The sequence below is a fragment of the Coregonus clupeaformis genome, chromosome 9 (assembly GCF_020615455.1).
Source record: "Coregonus clupeaformis isolate EN_2021a chromosome 9, ASM2061545v1, whole genome shotgun sequence".
NCBI classification, from domain to species: domain Eukaryota; kingdom Metazoa; phylum Chordata; class Actinopteri; order Salmoniformes; family Salmonidae; genus Coregonus; species Coregonus clupeaformis.
In genome coordinates, this window is record NC_059200.1 from 5,835,300 (window position 1) to 5,855,801 (window position 20,502).

At 43.9% G+C, this 20,502-nt stretch overlaps 2 protein-coding genes across 3 annotated transcripts; one reads left to right on the forward strand and one right to left on the reverse strand.

Moving 5' to 3' along the window:
• Positions 1-1,932: 1,932 nt before the first annotated feature.
• si:ch1073-143l10.2 (uncharacterized protein LOC565165 homolog) lies at positions 1,933-4,630 on the forward strand. Its single transcript, XM_041885727.1, has 7 exons — positions 1,933-2,581; positions 2,674-2,737; positions 2,907-2,988; positions 3,272-3,345; positions 3,538-3,789; positions 3,981-4,102; positions 4,255-4,630. The coding sequence occupies exons 1-7, from the start codon at positions 2,494-2,496 to the stop codon at positions 4,302-4,304; spliced, it is 732 nt and encodes a 243-aa protein (XP_041741661.1). The 5' UTR covers positions 1,933-2,493; the 3' UTR covers positions 4,305-4,630.
• A 376-nt stretch (positions 4,631-5,006) lies between these two features.
• LOC121573616 (arrestin red cell) lies at positions 5,007-20,295 on the reverse strand. 2 transcript variants are annotated; one of them, XM_041885725.1, is made up of 15 exons: positions 20,081-20,295; positions 13,837-13,867; positions 13,661-13,721; positions 13,395-13,439; positions 13,106-13,302; positions 12,251-12,310; positions 11,994-12,061; positions 11,617-11,837; positions 11,360-11,432; positions 10,992-11,129; positions 10,573-10,656; positions 8,558-8,581; positions 7,484-7,560; positions 6,918-6,972; positions 5,007-6,791 (listed from the first exon to the last, which is right to left on the reverse strand). In XM_041885725.1, exons 1-15 carry the CDS (start codon positions 20,101-20,103, stop codon positions 6,701-6,703), a joined length of 1,248 nt encoding a protein of 415 aa, XP_041741659.1. In that variant the 5' UTR covers positions 20,104-20,295; the 3' UTR covers positions 5,007-6,700. The 2 variants fall into 2 exon arrangements, with proteins under 2 accessions (XP_041741659.1, XP_041741660.1); XM_041885726.2 differs by lacking the exon at positions 8,558-8,581 and having other exon boundaries at positions 20,081-20,294.
• Between the last annotated feature and the right edge of the window lie 207 nt (positions 20,296-20,502).

Here is a 20,502-nt window from a genome sequence, read left to right on the forward strand (position 1 = left end):
CAGTAGAAATTAAGTTTTTGGAAAAAGTGGACCCTTTTGGCTGATCTATTTGTGGTTTCAGGGTGGGTGAAAACAGAGTTGGGTGCTGTGAAATCGGTGAGGGTAACCAGAAGTGGTCTAGTGATAATTGTTTGTGTTTCTGCTGGTCAGAGGGAGCAGGCGTTCCGTGTTAAACGAATGGGGGAAAGAAATGTGAATTGTTTTGCTCTTAAGAAAAGGATGCCATTGAATGGTCTGATTACTGGGGTAGCGGTAAATGTGAAAGCTGACCAACTGAAGGGGAAGATTCCCGGTGTTTGTGATGCTCGTCGTTTGGTGTGACGCAGACAGGGTGGCGTGAGTGGAGAAACAGAAGAGTCATTTTCTGTTCTTTTGAGTTTTGATGTTGAGTCTTTGCCCGTCAAAGTGATGTTAGGATAAATAAGTTATCCGGTACGAGCTTTTGTGCTGAATACATTATGTTGTTACAGCTTGTGGGCATGTGGCAGCAGTGTGTGGGATGGAGGTTCCTAGGTGTGAGAAGTGTGCAGAAGGGCATGAGACAAAGGAATGTGTAGCATTGGGGAAAGTAGTGGTATGTGTTAATTGTAGGGGTGCCCATGGGGTTGGGGATCCGAAATGTCCGGTGTGAGAGGCAGGTTGAGGTTTCCAGGGTTAGAGTAGTGCAGAAGTTGTCATATGCTGAGGCAGTGAAGAAAGTAGAGAAAGATGGGTCAAGGGGGAGGGATCCTGAGAGGAATGGTGTGATTAGTAGATCTGTACCAAGTACAGAGGGATAAACCAACAAGGGATATATGTTTCAGTAAGATTGGATTTTTGGCATTTATAGCAATGGTTATCAACTGTACTGCAGGGATGGAACGTAAGTCGCAGACAATAGAGGTTATGGTGGCAGCTGCAGAGAGGTATTTGGGTGTGCGAGACTTGACATCAGAAGAGTTACAGGGTGTGTTAATTGGTGGTGTCCCATCCCTTCAGGCTGTTGGCCTGAAGTAGGAATAATTAGATTTCAATAGTGGAGTATGGTAGTTATTATTATTATTATATATATATATATTTTAGTGTAGTATTAGATGGTAGGGTATTTGTTTTATTTTTTAAAGCAAAGTATAAGGGAGTTATACTCCAGTCTAGTAGGTGGCGGTAATGCAACATTTATTGGATGCCAACCACCGTTAAACCTCATCGAAGAAGAAGCATCTCGTCGCAGCTGAGCCTGCCACGAGAAGCATTGCTTCTGCTCTGACCTGCACACGGTCCAGTGTTGCCAACTTAGCGACTTTGTCGCTATATTTAGCGAGTATTCAGACCCCTCTAGCAACACATTTTCAAAAAAGCGACTAGCGACAAATCTAGCGACTTTTTCTGTAGTTATTGGAGACTTTTGGAGACTCTGACGTGAAAGCACGTATCGTTCTTACTCTTCTCAACGAGCAGCGGGTGCTGCCGTGGGTGCTGCCGTGGGTCCCACCCCCGTGGGTCCCACCCCCGTGGGCCCCACCCCCGTGGGCCCCACCCCCGTGGGCCCCACCCCCGTGGGCCCCACCCCCGTCCCAAAGCACTCACAGGCGGCCCAGTCCTCACGCAGCAGTCAGAGCAGGAGATGTTCACCCCTCCGCGTCCAGACTGCAAATTAATCGCGCATGCGGGAAGCCGCCGCTGGCTGGTCCCGCCCTGGCTTACATTCAGGGCGGGATGTAAATGTAAAACATTTTTAAAAACAAGAATCGACAGAAGAAAGTTCATTTGTAGTTCTAAACATATTTAGGGTGTTTTTTACTCACTTTTTGTCTCTCCCACGACGTTATTCCTCTCTCATACAGCATCCATCACAATTACATGCACATGGCAAATTATGCAAATTAGATGACGTCATCTAGCGACTTTTAGGACAGCTAATAGCTACTTTCCTTACTGAGGAGTTGGCAACACTGTGCACACCGTACAATCTCGGTCTCTGCATCCTCCAACGCTCGCAGTCTGTAATTTGCCATCGCTCAGTCCTGTTGAAGTTTGTGAGCACAGAACTGCAAGCAATCATTCATCAGCGTAGCTAAGGTTAACTAGCTAGCGAAGATTAGTTGATACATTCGTGTGTGAATTTGAGATAATAGTATATAGCTGGTAAAACAAAGACAGAACGACCTGGTACAACAGCAAAATGAGCTGAAACGGCAACATCTGCTAATTTGTATTGCTGTATAAACTGACGCTCAGGCAAATAGCTATTTTGTTTTGGTCAGTGCTATCTGTTTTGCCACCTCATTTTGAATTGTATGGGAAGTGTGGAGGGACAAAAAGATCACAAAAAAGTGAAGCGACAGACTGGTCTGTTCTCAGTAGAACGTTTTGTTGTGTCGTGGCAGACCGTGTGTTCATTGTGAAGACTTGTAAGCACTGACAAGGTTTGTTGCCAATTTTAAGTTTTAAAAGTGTGTTAACAACAATCGCAACCTCGAACAAGGCGTTGAAAACTTCAGAGTAAAGACAGCAATGGAAAGGTGGAAGAGTCACGTGCGCACTAGACTGTTCCAGAGAGATTGTACACAAAAGGACCCCTTCAGTGGTATCTTCAACACTTGTAAGTTGTCGGAGTTCTCTGTTTATTGATGACATTTGAATCATTAGTTGTTTGTCAACATATTTGCCAACATATTGTGATTCTCCTTTCAGTGTCCAAGCTAGCAGAGCAGCTTGACTTACGGGATACACTTTGGGATGAGTTACAGAGACCCAGGTAGGAGGGCAATGGCAACACCTAGAGAAGATGCTGAATTTTGCAAATGTGTTGCAATCCATTTAATGCAAACAATGTAACATTGATTTGGAAAGATCAATTTATCTACAATTCAATTCATTTTTGATTTGAAGACTATTCTCTAACCATATGTCAATATTTTCCACAGTTCTGAAGGAGATGGTGGGCTGATGGTTGACCACAGAGAACTACACCTCCAGCTCAGAGAGAGTGAACATATAACAGAAAAGGTGACTTTCAGTTATATTACTGGATCCAGTCACACTTTTCAAGATTATTGTGCACTTTTCCACAGGTTGTGAAAAGGGAGTTGTGTGTGATGCTGCTACATTAAGGATCTACGTCATCCTGTCAGTTGGATTCTCTGATGTCTTGTGCTGCTCCGGGCAACCCCAGTCCTTACATAGATTACTCACATAGTGGCCTTGTACACAAGTGAGTGATTGTTTATCTTATTTTTGACCTGCTCTAACTAGTACAATCATCTCCTTTTGTCCTCTTCTTCATCCCCAGCTCTCTCAGACAGTCTCTGACCTGACCACAGTCCTGTACCTGAAAGACGCTGAGCTTCAATACTGCCACTCACAGTAAGTGATCAATCAATGAGATCTGTTTATACATTAATGTTATGGTACAGTAGTCTATATGGTTTAATAATGCATCCATGAAATGTTATACAAAGATGAGAGGCATGAAACTGAGGCATCATAAGTTGTGAGCTTGTCTAATGTCTTGTCTGATATAAGCTTACATAGACCCATGTCACCATCTTCTATAAGAGTCTCCCGCTATCGGAAGGAAGCTGTCACTCAAGCCAGGGGGGCCAATGTTCTGCAGGCCAGCCTATCAGAGTTTGAGTTTGCATTGGAGAGCCAATCAAAGGAGTTGGCAGCCCTGCGGTTGGAGCAGCGGGAGCTGAGGGAGGGGCTTGCAGCGGCCTGGAGAGAGAAAGAAGAGCTTCTGGAGCGATGGATGGATGAGAAGAAGGAGGAGGCGGAGAGGGTGAACAGGCACAATGACACACAGGAAAGGTGATACACCAAGGGTTCTGGACTTAGTTAGAATTTTTTGAAAATGTATATTCTCATCTAAATTCAACCCCTATCCCCTTCCCCTAGGGGTAAACTAATATGTCTAGGGGTTGGGGCTAAGAGACAATTGGTGGTGTTTAGAACTGGACTTGGACAGAGGGACAGTGATTGAATGCTTATTTCCCCACCAGGTGGCATCGTTTCACCCGGCGACTCAACAAGCATCACCGTAGAGAGATGCTGCGACCAGGTGAGCAGACCAACTCCTGGACGACTGGTAGGCCTACAACAGAACGAGCAACCGCCATACAGAGTAAGATTTCCAATAGCCTCAAATGATCCTCATTGGGGGGTTGCTATTGTAGATATGTATGCATACTCTAATCACAGTGATATATGTAGTGACATGTGCTTAACTGTCCCACTGTCCATTCTCCTGTCTTTTCTCTGTAACACACACAACAGCAGACACAGAACACACAGCAGTGGCAGGCACACGCTTGTGTCCCAACTAATGTCAAGGTCTGCTTTGACCAGAGGAGGATGCACTGCCCAGGATGGACCTTAACCTTTTTTCCTAAAAGCTTCCTGTACTAAAACACTAATTCCTGTAAGACACACCGAAAAAACTACAGACCTTGAATGTGACTTGAAAATGTTTTTTGTATGTTTGTATATATTGAAGGATATTTGGATGTGGGCCACTTACTTTTAATCAAAACTGTTGTGAATTTCAGATACTGTATGTACAGGCTTGTAAATTAGTACCTAAGACCTAACTCAATGTTTTAATGTTATTAACTGTTTTCAAATACCATGAGAAATAAAGTACAACTGTTCAGCCATGTTTTTCACTTCACTAAAATACCTCTCTCTGTCCCGTGACTGCAAATGCTTCCTGCTTTTATGTGTGACTGTCCTTTTCAAAAGTCACTCACTGTCCCACAGAGGAGCAAAATAGGTATAAATGTGTCAGTGGCACTAAGACCCAAATGGTGAATCATGATGTGATCTTGATTAAAACATCTGACTGGCTACTGTGCAAATCAAATTTAACTGTTGATAAAGAAATTGCACTTTGCGCTTCTGACAAGAAATCATCTGAGACCATGTTTGGATACTTTATCTTGTCAACTGCCAGAATAACTTAGCTTCCGTCCGTGGATGCGAGACTTAGCAGAAAGAACACGAAAAGCAGCATCTATTACCACATAATGTAGGTTAATTCATTTAGCCTTTAATAAAAAAATTAAAATAAAAATTCTGAAATAAAAAACAAATGGCAAACAATTCCTTAAATGATTGAGAATAATCATGGTAATAATGATACAGTAGTAATAATATTCATTGTTTTCTGTCATGTTCCACCAAAATCATATCAGCATCCTTTATGTAGACACTATGGCGCTCACAGCTCAGTGGCAGCACTTTCAAATATTCACTTAGCAGAGCTGCGAACAGGTACCCCATAGAAGCAAAACAACAATAATAACAGATCATAGTTCACAGCACCGCTGAAAAACATGCTCCATTGGTGCCGCTGTTGCCCTGCCTAGGTGATGCTCTGACACCAATGCTGAATCTCAAACTGACCCATAGCTAGCCCTGTCATTAGGCACTTCTAGGATTGGATAGGTATGGATATTATGGTAATTGCTTCACCCTGTCTTCTGATTGGTTAATTGGAATTTCCCTACATTACTTATAACTATCCAGTCCTTTCAGTTCTACAGTAGTGCCTATGGAGGAGGAGATAGGGATTGATGATTTGGGATTTAGCACAGGAGTGAATTAAATCTGATCAAGCGAGAAATTATTCATGCTATTAGACCATGTGCAAGCGTCTGACTGAGCGAAATGGGAAAATTAATGTCATAGTGGTGCATTGAGGCTGACTGTAAGGAGTATCCCCAGGCCCTTCAAACTCAACTCTGGACCTCGAAGCCAGTTCCACTGCTTGTTTTCATTGTTCCCTTCTAATCAGGGACTGATTTAGACCTGGCACACCAGGCGGATGCAATTAATTATCAGGTAGAACAGAAAACCAGCAGGCTCCAGACCTCGTAGGGTAAGAGTTGAATACCCCTGCCATAGGCTATACAGTGAAGGTCCAGTGTGTGCACATTTAATGTAAGTGGTAGTGTATAGTCTGTCCTCGTATTGCAGAAGAGGGTGAATCACAAACGTCTTCCGTATTCTTCCCCTAAAACACGGTTTTTACAGAACGGATGACACAGTAGAAATTCAGAGGACTAAAACGATGGGGTAGATGATGAAAGGTGTCAGTCTGATTTTTCTTCTCTCCCCTCTTCAGCAGGTACTATAAACCTTGTTTTATATCAATACTTGATCAAGGTGATCAATATTTGTACAAATACTTATTGAAATCATAATGGGTGAAAAAAATGATATAAAGCCCCCTTTCTTTTAATGGCACTATTTCTCCCTCCCTCGGTGTGAACAGCCATGACTCATCATCCCTCTTCATGACATTTCAAACATTTACTTTTTATTCACTATAGCACTTATTGTGCTCCCTCTTGAAAACTGTGAAACTGCTGGCCAAATGACACCCATGGATTCGCCAGCATCGCCACGGCACAACATTACATCATCATTTAGACGGTGCTGGGTTTTTCAGTTGTGTTTGCCAACATATTCTGGCAAACACAGCTGAACATTACCATTAGACAGAGAGAATGCAAACAGAGAACATGAACAAGAAGATAAGAAGTGGCTTAAGCAAGACAAAAGAACACCGCGAGTGATGTCAGGATCTCTTCAGCAGACCACGAGGCCACCACATCTCTCCGTCCACATGCCTTCATCCCACCGCCTGTGTGCCTGTGTGTGTCTGTATGTATGAATGTGTGTAAGAGTTTGTGCGAGAGTGTGTGTGTGTATGTGAGCTCTAGCAGTCGTCATCCTTGTCGTCGGCCATTCCTTTGAGCCGCAGGCGGGCGAAGTCCTCGAACACAAAGTCGTCGTCTTGGGAGAAACTACTGCAGGACGACAAGGAACAAGGAAACATGGAGTGTTTTAGATATGAGGGAATAGTCTTAGGGTCTCTTTGATCATAGCAAACCAGCAGTGCTTACAATGGCCAGACAGACCAGATGAATACTCACTTTGTTTCAAATTCTATCAGGTTGGTGTCGATGGGAGGGTCTGAATCCGGCACAGCTGTTAGAACACACAGATAATGACATGTCAGCGCGATGTCGCCATGGGAACAGCTTTGTATCTCCATGGCAACTCCATGGTAACTTACAGGCAGGAAATACCAGAGTGAGATGATGTATTTGAGGGGCTTGTGTATGTGAGGAACTGTTGTTCAGGGCATGAGGCTGAACTAAACTACTGACAGATAGTTCACAAGACTGTGTCCATTCTCAAACTCTTTTCAGACACTATGCAGGCCTAGTAGAGTTCCCACTATCACAATTCACTGCTTCCCAATCAGTCTAAAAAAGCAAGCCTCGAAAGTCCTCATCTTCCGCTCTTAATTTGAACTGATCGGAATGTTTGGATACGTGAATGTAACATGGTGAAAGAATATGGTGGAAGCTTGTCAGAGAGGATTTGTTCAATTCAGTGCAAATTAAGGGAAGAAGAGGAACTGAGATTCATCCAAGGTACTGAGATAAAGCCCTGATAGTGGGCTTATGGAGAGGTGGTGTGAGTCTGTAGGTACCTGACTGTGGGCGGGATATGGGCAGTTCCGTGGGTTTGGGGTGCATTAAGACGAAGGGCAGCTCCACCGACACATCTCTGGAAACGCACAGAATATAAACAACATCCATTGATTATATAGGATCAATATGTCAATCAATAACAATTTGATTGTTATTCTATGGAAACATCAATATGTACATATGATGATATACTATTGCACCACGAATAATCCAAGATCTGACAGGAAACAACCCAGGAAATAGTGATATGTTAGATCAGTGAAGGGGGAATAAAGCACATCAACCCTCCTTAGCTGTCAATTGTTAATCTCACCCAATTGGAACTCTTCCGTGTTGGGTTGCACTTAATTTAACAGAACAGTTATTATTTAGTAATAACCAATGAATTGCCGTAAATCAAAGCCTAAACACCAAGATGTGAAGTGTTATTATATTCAAGCTTCATTACCCTCAACACTGCATTGATAACTCAGCATGGAATAATCAGTGTGGCTTTGAGCCACTGCCTTATGAAACCTCACACCATCCTTAGGGTTAGGACCCTGTGACTCAGAAAGGGAGAAGACTGGGACGGCTGCAGTTAAAAAGGATCTTAGCAGCTGCAGGTGAGATTTGACACACACAATGCTGGTATGTAAAATCCTCACACACACGAGGCACTAATGGTGCACACACAGAGATGGCAGTAGGACGTAAGATCACCACACACACACACACACACACACAGATGGCAGTAGGACGTAAGATCACCACACACACACACAGATGGCAGTAGGACGTAAGATCACCACACACACACAGATGGCAATAGGACGTAAGATCACCACACACACACAGATGGCAATAGGACGTAAGATCACCACACACAGATGGCAGTAGGACGTAAGATCACCACACACACAGATGGCAGTAGGACGTAAGATCACCACACACACGCAGATGGCAGTAGGACGCAAGATCACCACACACACACGCAGATGGCAGTAGGACGTAAGATCACCACACACACGCAGATGGCAGTAGGACGTAAGATCACCACACACACACAGGTGGCGGCTGGGATATCATATTACCTCTCTAACACGCCACTCAGCAGCCTGACACGACCCAACACAGGAGCAGACGCACGGATGGAGAGACAGATGCACAGACGGGCGGACAAACACAGGAGGGGAGAGATGAAATGAGGCGAGAACTCAAAACCAAGGCAACCGCAACCGAGAGGGGAGACAGCAAAGCATGGCGTGTCAGTGAGTGAGGTGGGAGGAGCAGAGAGACTAGTGAGGGTCTGGCAGACGTGATGTCATTACAGAGTTGGAGTGGCAGAGTATCAGGAGTATGTGTGTGAGACACAGGAGGGAGTGTAAATGTGTTTTTGTGTGCGCGCTTGTCTGTCTGTGTGTGTGTGTGTGTGTGTGTGAGGACCTGCACATAATCCCCCCCCCCCCCTCACACACAATGCATTCGGAAAGTATTCAGACCCCTTTACTTATTCCACATTGTTACGTTACAGCCTTATTCTAAAATGGATTAAATTAATGTTTTTCCCTTATCAATCTACACACAATAACCCATAATGACAAAGCGAAAACAGGTTTTTAGAAATGTTTGCAAATGTATAAAAAAACAAAAATACCTTATTTACATAAGTATTCAGACCCATTGCTATGAGACTCGAAATCGAGCTCAGGTGCATCCTGCTCCCATTGATCATCCTTGATGTTTCTACAACTTGATTGGAGTCCACCTGTGGTAAATTCAATTGATTGGACATTATTTGGAAAGGTACACACCTGTCTATATAAGGTCCCACAGTTGACAGTGCATGTCAGAGCAAAAACCAAGGCATGAGGCTGAATACATTTTCTGTAGAGCTCAGAGACAGGATTGTGTCGAGGCACAGATCTGGTGAAGGGTACCAAAAAATGTCTGCAGCATTGAAGGTCCCCAAGAACACAGTGGCCTCCATCATTCTTAAATGGAAGAAGTTTGGAACCACCAAGACTCTTCCTAGAGCTGGCCGCCCGGCCAAACTGAGCAATCGGGGGAGAAGGGCCTTGGTCAGGGAGGTGACCAAGAACCCGATGGTCACTCTGACAGAGCTCCAGAGTTCCTCTGTGAAGATGGGAGAACCTTTCAGAAGGACAACCATCTCTGCAGCACTCCACCAATCAGGCCTTTATAGTAGAGTGGCCAGACGGAAGCCACTCCTCAGTAAAAGGCACATGACAGCCTGCTTGGAGTTTGCCAAAAGGCACCTAAAGGACTCTCAGACCATGAGAAACAAGATTCTCTGGTCTTATGAAACCAAGATTGAACTCTTTGGCCTGAATGCCAAGCGTCATGTCTGGAAGAAACCTGGTACCATCCCTATGGTGAAGCATGGTGGTGGCAGCATCATGCTGTGGGGATGTTTTTCAGCGGCAGGGATAGGGAGACTAGTCAGGATCGAGGGAAAGATGAACGGAGCAAAGTACAGAGAGATCCTTGATGAAAATCTGCTCCAAAGTGTTCAGGACCTCAAGCTGGGGCGAAGGTTCACCTTCCAACAGGACAACGACCCTAAGCACACAGCCAAGGTAACACAGGAGTGGCTTCGGGACAAGTCTCTGAATGTCCTTGAGTAGCCCAACCAGAGCCTGGACTTGAACATCTCTGGAGAGACCTGAAAATAGCTGTGCAGCGACGCTCCCCATCCAACCTGACAGAGCTTGATCTGCAGAGAAGAATGAGAGAAACTCCTCCAAAACAGGTGTGATAAGCTTGTAGCGTTATACCCAAGAAGACTCGAGGCTGTAATTGCTGCCAAAGGCACTTCAACAAAGTACTGAGTAAAGGGTCTGAATACTTATGTAAATGTGATATTTCAGTTTTTAATTTTTAACACATTTGCAAACATTTCTAAAAACCTGTTTTTGCTTTGTCATTATGGGGTATTGTGTGTAAATTGATAAGGGAAAAAAATGTAATCCATTTTAGAATAAGGTTGTTACGTAACAAAATGTGTGGGGGAAAAAAATCTATGGGTCTGAATACTTTCCGAATGCACTGTATATTAATATTGACCACTGACTCCTGTGGAACTCACCCTCCACGAGAGATTACCAGTTTGACTTTGACCCTGTAGGACACCAGGATTCCAAGGACCTCCTTGTTAGTCACATCCTTAACACTGAAACACACACACGAGAGAAAGAGAAGACGATGAAAAAGGTTCTCAGTAAGGGATGGGTTCTTGCATCTTCTAGGGTGCTGCACTCGAACATAAATCACAATGCATTTATGAGCTCAACCTCTCCCCAAGCATGTGTATGTAAACTCACATGGTGGCCAAGTTAGAGTGTGTGTGATCTCACACAGTGAGGGCTAGTGAGTGTTCTTGTTATCTAAAATGGTTGTGGATGCCAGACTACAGCGTTTGTGTGAGTGTGTCTGTCAGTGTATACACAGTGCTGGAGGGCAGGTTTGTCTGTGTGTGTGTTTGTTTGTTTGCGCGAGTCAACATACATGGTGCTGGAGGCCAGGTTGGTGTCCTCGTGTTTGAGCTTTCCGTCCAAGGCCAGGCCTCTCTTCTCTCGGTTCTTGTCTAGCGTGGGTGTGAGGGTGTACACCTTACAGAATGTAGAGCTAGACGACACCTGGTCACTGAGGAAAGGTGCACACACACTTATCAGCACACCTGGGCCATAACTGGAATTTCAATAGATCTGGACAATAAGGTATGGGAAAAACCTGATCACAAGCTAGAGGTTATTAAGAGAGATGTCTTGGAAGCCTGAAAAATGATACATGGAATAATGTATAAAAGGAAAGGCATAGGGAAAATAAAGGAACTGAAGAGAGATATAGGCTTAATAGTCAGGTAAAATACTCACTCTGCCTCCACCTGAGCCACTGGACACTTGTACTGAGCCGTACTGAACAGACAGATATCAGCATACTGTCGTACTGGAGAGAGAGGGATAGAACGGGTTAACCACACACACAAACTGAAGGGAAAAGAGTGAATAGAGCCTAGAGTCATAAACAAACATCATTGATAAAACTTTGATTAAAGACGGGTAATAATAATAATATGCCATTTAGCAGACGCTTTTATCCAAAGCGACTTACAGTCATGCGTGACAGGTACCTGAGATTTTGAGCCTTTTGACAGTCTTGGTGGAGTTGTTGGTGACATGAACGTTCACGCTGATGGGTTCTCCATGGTAGTAGAGCTCTTTATCCAGAGAGGCCTCCAGGTGTAGTGAGCGGTCCGACATGAGGAAGCTCCGTGTGGTCTCCACCATGGGCTGAGGCCCAGGCTTCTCTGGGGCATACTGCACCTTACGGATCACCAGCCGCACAGAGTTCCTACACAACACACGTTATACTTTACGGATAACCAACTTTGCTGACTAACTAAAAACACAGAGAACAGACATGCATATCACATGCTTTCAAGGACCGCAGACCCTAAACAGCTCCTGCAGAAGACACACACACAACAAAGTTAAATGGTTTTCGTACCGTTTGTGAATCTTCTCCTCTATCGATTTGGCACAGAACGCTTTGATCTCAAAGTCAACCCCACATGCCTAAAGAGGGAAAGATGGAGGAAAGGAGAGGAGGAGGAGTTACAGGGACATAAATTATAGAATAGGCATTATTAGTGTCATGTGGGTGAGCATTGTTGACTCTACAGGTATGGAAATTGCTACGTTTAGATAGCCGTCATATATTATAAATGTGTACGTTTACATAAAGTGATGCTGAAGATTCTGTACCTTCCCTGTGTCCTCTGGTCCTGGCTGTAAGGTGACTGAGCACGGCAGGTTCTGGGGAATCTGAGACAGACACACATAGTTGCCATATTATTAGTATCATTTTACAGGCTCATATAATGTGGCTCGAGTCAACTACTTCTATTGGAAGTATTTGAAAGTATTTTCAAATAATTTCCTATAAACTGCCTACTATTTGAAAGTATTTTCAAATACCTATTTCAAATACTATTTTCAAATACCTAGATTAAATGCATGGGAGTGTATTTTAAAATACTTTCCAAGTGTATTTCCAAATACATTCCAATATTCAACACTATTTAAATACCTTAAATTAGGGATGGGCAACTCGCTGCACGCGGGCCACATGCCCCTTTTGTAGGCCCACGGACCAATTAAAAATAAATAAATACTTTAGAAAAACAACAACAAAAACATTTGGAACTCAGTCAGGGTCTCAACATACTGTTGAGAGTTAGAATAATAGAATATACAAGGTGCAATTTCAAAATGTGGTTGTGCATCAGCAGTCACTCAATTAGCCCATGTCAGCATTTCTTTTTTTTAGATGAGTAAGTTAGTCTAGCGGCCAACTATCTAAACTTGTAGTAAGCATTGTCGAATTACTGACTGGCGTGGGGCCCATTGATCATCAGTTATCATATTAAAAACTGCAAACATTTGCCTCCACCCCATGGCAAAATGTGTAGAATTGCAGGAAATGACCCACGAGCCACTGCGGCCCCTCATGAGGAGTTCAATTTTTTTGTGGACCCCTACCCCATCAAAGTTGTCCATCCCTGCCCTAAATAGTATTTTAACCCTGGTCTGGTGCGTGTGTGTGTCTTATTGACTCACAGTGAAGTAGAAGGGGTGTGCCTGCTGGCCCAGTTTCTTCAGTAGTCTCTCCTGCAGGCGGCTGTTGGCTTTGCGTTCCTCTGCGATGGGGGGGAAAGCCTGGAAGGTGGAGATGTAGAGATCCTTCCGGAAGGACAGGCCCAGCACGTCCAGGTCCTCACGGCCGTAGCGGAACGCACACGTCAGGGTCACAAACACTGGGGAGGAGGAGGGGTTTGAACATCAGAAGAGGTTGACATACAATTGCAAAAAATGGAGGAGACAAAACAGTGTAGAGAATGAGGAAGACCTTTCCTGTCTTTCAGATACTCAGGGTCCACTAGGATCACACCGTCTGTAAGAAAGGACAATGTCAAGAGATTAGGTTTTGAGGAGACAATATTAAATTGTTTGAAACACTATGTTTATAAAAACACTCAAATTTGGCAGTTTCAGGAGAGATTATCTGATTCCCAGCGCCCCCCTTGCCGAACCCTCGTGTACCCCCTAGTGGGTGCGCCCCAGTTTTGGATCCACTGCTCTAACCAGTAAACTAATTAACCGTCCTGCACCTACCGACTGGGTCCACCTGGTCAAGGTGATCCACAAAGTCTCTCTTTCCCAGGTATACTGTGACCTGCAGACAGGAGGAGTAGGGGGGAAGTAGAGGTACTTACACAAATGTGTCACAATGAATAACAAAGTAAAGCATCAAAGGATACAACTAAGAATGCAATACTCATGTCCTTTACCTTGCAGTTGGGGCTTGACTTCTTGAAGACTCTGAGAAAAACAAGGAAGACAGAAAGCGAGAAAGAGATTTGATCAAGCAGGAAGATCTAGTTTATAACAGGGGTATCCAACTCTTACCCTACGAGGTCCAGAGCCTGCTGGTTCTACCTGATAATTAATTGCACCCACCTGGTGTCCCAGGTCTAAATCAGTCCCTGATTAGAAGGGAACAATGAAAACAAGCAGTGGAACTGGCTTCGAGGTCCAGAGTTGAGTTTGAGGCCCCTATAAAGTATGGGGTGTGATTTTCACACCTCTGGGCCCAGTTCTTCCAAAGTCTTTATCTGGATCAGAATGATCCGGACTCTGTAATCCTCTTTTTTGCTATTCAGGATCAGATCGATCTGGCTGTTTATGAGAAGGTTGTTCAGAAAATAATTGGATAGAATCATTCTGATCCAGATACCATAACATCAAGATCACATAATCTGGATTTGATTTTCAATGCTTTGAACAGTCCTACACCTTGCCATCTACTGGACAGGTTGTGGTACTACTTCTACACTGTCATAAGGAAACAGATGAGTAAACTACATGAAAAGGTACCTTGATTAAAATAATAGAGCCTGCATAAAAGTAAGTAAATGCATTTATTTGACACTTCTCAATATAACAACTGACCACAAACCTATACTGCGGCCAATTTAACATAATGAACCGTTTTTTACATTTAAATGTATTGTAATGCATTTCACCTTTCTAAATCCAACCTTCCAGTGGGATCGAGATAATCCAGATTTTCTGCATCAAAACTATCCTAATCACTACCTTTGAGTTTTGAAAAACGCAAAAATGACATACAATCCTGATTAAAGGTGAAATTGGATTACCAAATACTAATTTTACAGTTTCAAAAACCTAAATTCTAACATTTAATATCCAATTGCCGAAATCCCACCAGATATCTTTTGAAAAACTGGGCCCTGGTGTTCGTCCAGTTTGCCCTCTATCATGTCCCAGAGGTGTGGGGTTAGACCCAATGTCCTGCATCTGGACAGGAAACTATCTCCCAGCAAATAGAGGCCATTTCCTGCTGCTGACTTTGCCACAAACAACAGGAAAAAAACACTCCTTCCTGATCTCACAAGGAATATTTACAGAGAAGTATTGATACATACTGTGTGTACTCTTTACACATAGCCTATTGCAGCATGCATGCACCATTTTTTATTTGTTATGACAGAAACATCCTTGTCATGCAGATCAAGAATAGTTTCCGATCTAGATTCACAAGGAACACTGCCATCCTCACAGAGTAGGCCTACACATTCCCTATGCATACCTAACCTAGGTACCCAAACACACATACAGGAATTTAGCCCAAGCGTAAGAGGAAAGTTAGACACCATGTTCTATATATATATATAATTATTTTTTTACCCCTTTTTCGATATATCCAATTGGTAGTTACAGCCTTGTCCCATTGCGGACTCGGGAGAGGTGAAGGTCGAGAGCCATGCGTCCTCCGAAACACGACCCTGCCAAACCGCACTGCTTCTTGACATACTGCTCGCTTAACCCGGAAGCCAGCCGCACCAATGTGTCGGAGGAAACACCGTACAACTGGCGACCGAAGTCTGCGTGCATGCGCCCGGTCCGCCACAAGGAGTCGCTAGAGCACGATGGGACAAGGACATCCTGGCCAGCCAAACCCTCCCCTAACCCGGACGACGCTGGGCCAATTGTGCACCGCCTCATGGGTCTCCCAGTAGCAGCAGGCTCCGACACAGCATGGGATCGAACCCGGGGCTGTAGTGACGCCTCACGCCATAGACCGCTGCACCACTTGGGAGGCCCAGACACCATGTTCTCAACCTTGGGAATGTGGCGAGGTGTCACACACATAGTGTGTGTGTAAGAGGAAAGAGGATATTAACTGGCGAGCATTGAACAACTATTGTCTGCTGTCATAAATGGGAATATCTAGATAGAATATCTTTGCATTGAACTTCCTCCCAGTTACTGCCACTGTCTGATAAGGACAAGTCAACAACTCATTGACAATAGGGGAATGAAGGTGGACCACTGACTAGTCCATTTCTGACCAGGACTACAGGAGGAAGGTGAATGCTCTATTCTTTCCCACCAGTGATGGAGAACATAAGCACACTAGCAGCATGGGGTACTAAGTTTGACTTGTACAGTGGGGGAAAAAAGTATTTAGTCAGCCACCAATTGTGCAAGTTCTCCCACTTAAAAAGATGAGAGGCCTGTAATTTTCATCATAGGTACACGTCAACTGACAGACAAATTGAGAATTTTTTTTCTCCAGAAAATCACATTGTAGGATTTTTTATGAATTTATTTGCAAATTATGGTGGAAAATAAGTATTTGGTCACCTACAAAAGTTTCTCAATACTTTGTTATATACCCTTTGTTGGCAATGACACAGGTCAAACGCTTTCTGTAAGTCTTCACAAGGTTTTCACACACTGTTGCTGGTATTTTGGCCCATTCCTCCATGCAGATCTCCTCTAGAGCAGTGATGTTTTGGGGCTGTCGCTGGGCAACACGGACTTTCAACTCCCTCCAAAGATTTTCTATGGGGTTGAGATCTGGAGACTGGCTAGGCCACTCCAGGACCTTGAAATGCTTCTTACGAAGCCACTCCTTCGTTGCCTGGGCGGTGTGTTTGGGATCATTGTCATGCTGAAAGACCCAGCCACGTTTCATCTTCAATGCCCTTGCTGATGGAAGGAGGTTTTCACTCAAAATCTCACGATACATGGCCCCATTCATTCTTTCCTTTACACGGATCAGTCGTCCTGGTCCCTTTGCAGAAAAACAGCCCCAAAGCATGATGTTTCCACCCCCATGCTTCACATTAGGTATGGTGTTCTTTGGATGCAACTCAGCATTCTTTGTCCTCCAAACACGACGAGTTGAGTTTTTACCAAAAAGTTCTATTTTGGTTTCATCTGACCATATGACATTCTCCCAATCCTCTTCTGGATCATCCAAATGCACTCTAGCAAACTTCAGACGGGCCTGGACATGTACTGGCTTAAGCAGGGGGACACGTCTGGCACTGCAGGATTTGAGTCCCTGGCGGCGTAGTGTGTTACTGATGGTAGGCTTTGTTACTTTGGTCCCAGCTCTCTGCAGGTCATTCACTAGGTCCCCCCGTGTGGTTCTGGGATTTTTGCTCACCGTTCTTGTGATCATTTTGACCCCACGGGGTGAGATCTTGCGTGGAGCCCCAGATCGAGGGAGATTATCAGTGGTCTTGTATGTCTTCCATTTCCTAATCAACTGTGGGAGCAATTATTTCTTCAAACCAAGCTGCTTACCTATTGCAGATTCAGTCTTCCCAGCCTGGTGCAGGTCTACAATTTTGTTTCTGGTGTCCTTTGACAGCTCTTTGGTCTTGGCCATAGTGGAGTTTGGAGTGTGACTGTTTGAGGTTGTGGACAGGTGTCTTTTATACTGATAACAAGTTCAAACAGGTGCCATTAATACAGGTAACGAGTGGAGGACAGAGGAGCCTCTTAAAGAAGACGTTACATGTCTGTGAGAGCCAGAAATCTTGCTTGTTTGTAGGTGACCAAATACTTATTTTCCACCATAATTTGCAAATAAATTCATTAAAAATCCTACAATGTGATTTTCTGGATCTTTTTTTTCTCAATTTGTCTGTCATAGTTGACGTGTACCTATGATGAAAATTACAGGCCTCTCTCATCTTTTTAAGTGGGAGAACTTGCACAATTGGTGGCTGACTAAATACTTTTTTCCCCCACTGTATATTACTTAACCTGAGTGAGTCTGTGTAGTGGACACAGGGCATGGTGCATAGTCTCTCTAGACAGCCGGGTTGCCTGCCACAATGTGCTTGATGTTCTGGCTTATAAGTCTGTACGATACAATGTCAGTTTGACATAGTGGAACTAAACCGAACAAAAACGCAACATGCTAAAATGTCTATGATTTTACTGAGTTACAGTTCATATGAGGAAATCAGTCAATTGAAATCAATTCATTAAGCCCTAAATCGATGGATTTCACAACTGGGAATATAGATATGCATCGGTTGGTCACAGATACCTTAAGAATGTCCTCACAATGGGCCTCAGGATCTCGTCAGGGTATTTCTGTTCATTCAAATTGCCATCGATAAAATGCAATTGTGTTCGCTGTCCGTAGCTTATGCCTGCCCACACCATAACCCCACAATGGTGCACTCTGTTCACAATGTTGACATCAGTGCTTAATTTGAGCCGGATCCTGCACCTCTCCGTTTTGGACTGTTTCGATCCGGAACCTATTTGGCCGGATCCGGTACCTCTCGTGAAATGAAAAATAATTGTCACTTTTTGCAATGTAAAAATTCAAATAAATGCCATATAAGTTAATTAGAGTTGCCTCTTCTTTGTGTTGGCAGTGTTGTTTGACTAAACTGCAAATTTTAGAGTGGCCTTTTATTGTCCCCAGCACAAGGTGCACCTGTGTAATGATCATGCTGTTTAATCAGCTCCTTGATATGCCACACCTGTCAGGTGGACGGATTATCTTGGCAAAGGAGAAATGCTCACTAACAGGGATGTAAACAAATTTGGCCACACAATGAGAGAAATAAGCCTTTTGTGCGTATGAAAAATGTCAGGGATCTTTTATTTCTGCTCATGAAACATCAGACAAACACTTTACATGTTGTGTTTACAGTTTTGTTCAGTGTATTTCACTGCCTTATCTGCTCGTTGCCCACATCCCCCAGACACAAATAGTAGCTAGCAAGCTAGGGTCTGGGTTTCAAGACTACATGGTGCATGTCCCCTTAGCACAGGTCCAGGGTGAATGTATCTTCTCTGCAAACGTTCAGTTTGGATCTCCTTCGCCTAGAGCTCTACCGTCTCTTAATTTACGAGCCAGTGCTACATTTCATACTTCCCCACCAGATATCAGCCAAACCCGACCCCTCAAACACGCCACTTGCCCACTACAGTCTGCCAGGGGGTCGTCATCAGTCCTGCTGACGCTTCAGAGACCACAAGACAAAATCATATATTAACCTGGACTTTTACTCAACCACAGGACCTTGACCTTAAACCCCAAAACACCAATCTGACCATTTATTTCTAACTATCGTGAATAAAGGGACTAACCAAGGAATTTCAACATCAAATCAATTAACAATTGTCAGTAGTGAACTATGCTGCACAACCACCAAGTCTATTACACATGATTTACAGTCACTTGCAGAGGACACTGATCCAGAATAACCTAGTAGGGAAGTACAGCTGCTCAGAGTCAGAATGTGCATACTGATGCAGATGCAAGCAGCTGATTACCATGAGCAAAATACTTTGAAGTGATCAAAGGTGTCAGGCAGGCAAGTGTATGAATAGCTGCATGGTAAATTGCTTTGGCCTGATATGGACAGCACACAGCAGTGGCTTTACAACATCATGCTATATACAGTACCCAGTCACGTGTATGGCACATGATATCAATAGCTGGACAGACGTGTGTGCTTTTTTGTTTACATTTCCATGCAGGATATTTATAAAATAACAATTTGGGCGATTATGCGTAAAACGTACGTCAAATATACGTCACTGAGGGCCAAATAATCATCAACCAACATGCATGACTTGTGTCAAAAGGCACGATAACTAAGTAGCCACTCGTTAACTCAAAACAGCATAGCTGTCGATCATGCAGTCAGCTCATCCGTTCATATTGAGCTAGCTTGTTGTTGGTGGTGTGAGAGTACCTTACCCACACACCTCGGTGGCCATCACAGCTAACCCCACCCTGCAGCTAGCTGTTAGAACATGTTTGCTAAAACTACAAAGATGGTATCGCCATTAAGGTGTATACAAGGCATTCAAGAGGAAAGCGAAGTCTCCCGCGCGAACAATTCTAGCTAGTTACCGCTGCTAAAGTTAGCTAACTAGCTAGGGAACATACGGGTCTGCCTGTACCTATTCTGTATAGCGTAATAAAAACACGGCCAACGAAATTTTACGAGTATAGTAGTTTTGTCTTAATCTAGCTAGTATCCTATGTTTATTTAACTAGATAGTTCCTCTTGCTTTGGTTAAGACCAATCTGATGTTGATGCATGGGGAAAAGGCTGAGAGTAGTCTCGTCTCGCTAAAGTGATGCTAGCTAGCTAAAATGCTAGCGTAACTAGCTCGCTATGCCCTCGCCTCCACACAAGGCAGCAGCAAATACGAGATTGCGGGGGAATTAATCCTTACCTGGTGCCGGCCTTATCCCCCATCTCCTCGACGGGCTTTCGGTAGATGGGTGTATTTTTCTTATTTTTTTCAATTAATTTTATGGTGTCTTTTCCTCCACCCTTGCAAGATAATTTGCTCTCTAGCGCTGGCCTTTTCGCTTCCGCAAAAGCAGGAACTCATCCGCTCCGTGCAGCAATCAAGATGCGCTTTTGGGGCCAGTACTGTAGCATTGCGCAATACCTACGCACTATCAGAAGGCGCTACGCCCAAATGGTAGTGCTTTCTGGGATGCAACGTTCAGAGCGTTGCAAACAGAACTCCCTTTTTTACAATATAGTTTAACGTCTGTTCTACACTACTTTCCTATATGAACATTCTGGAGATAAGTGCAATGCAGGTGACAACTATATACATTACAGGAGGAGTGCTGGATGTTTCTA

What these genes read in the sequence shown, in the direction of transcription:
- si:ch1073-143l10.2 (XM_041885727.1), top strand. Translation starts at nt 2,494, where the DNA reads ATGGAAAGGTGGAAGAGTCACGTGCGCACTAGACTGTTCCAGAGAGAT. An exon ending in GTGAACATATAACAGAAAAG is followed by an intron (nt 2,989 to 3,271) that starts GTGACTTTCAGT and finishes CTTCATCCCCAG; the next exon opens with CTCTCTCAGACAGTCTCTGA. An exon ending in CTTCAATACTGCCACTCACA is followed by an intron (nt 3,346 to 3,537) that starts GTAAGTGATCAA and finishes ATCTTCTATAAG; the next exon opens with AGTCTCCCGCTATCGGAAGG.
- LOC121573616 (XM_041885725.1), bottom strand. Translation starts at nt 20,103, where the DNA reads ATGGGGGATAAGGCCGGCACCAG. An exon ending in GAGGAGAAGATTCACAAACG is followed by an intron (nt 11,838 to 11,993) that starts GTACGAAAACCA and finishes TGTGTTGTGTAG; the next exon opens with GAACTCTGTGCGGCTGGTGA. An exon ending in CTGGTAATCTCTCGTGGAGG is followed by an intron (nt 8,582 to 10,572) that starts GTGAGTTCCACA and finishes GGGTCGTGTCAG; the next exon opens with GCTGCTGAGTGGCGTGTTAG.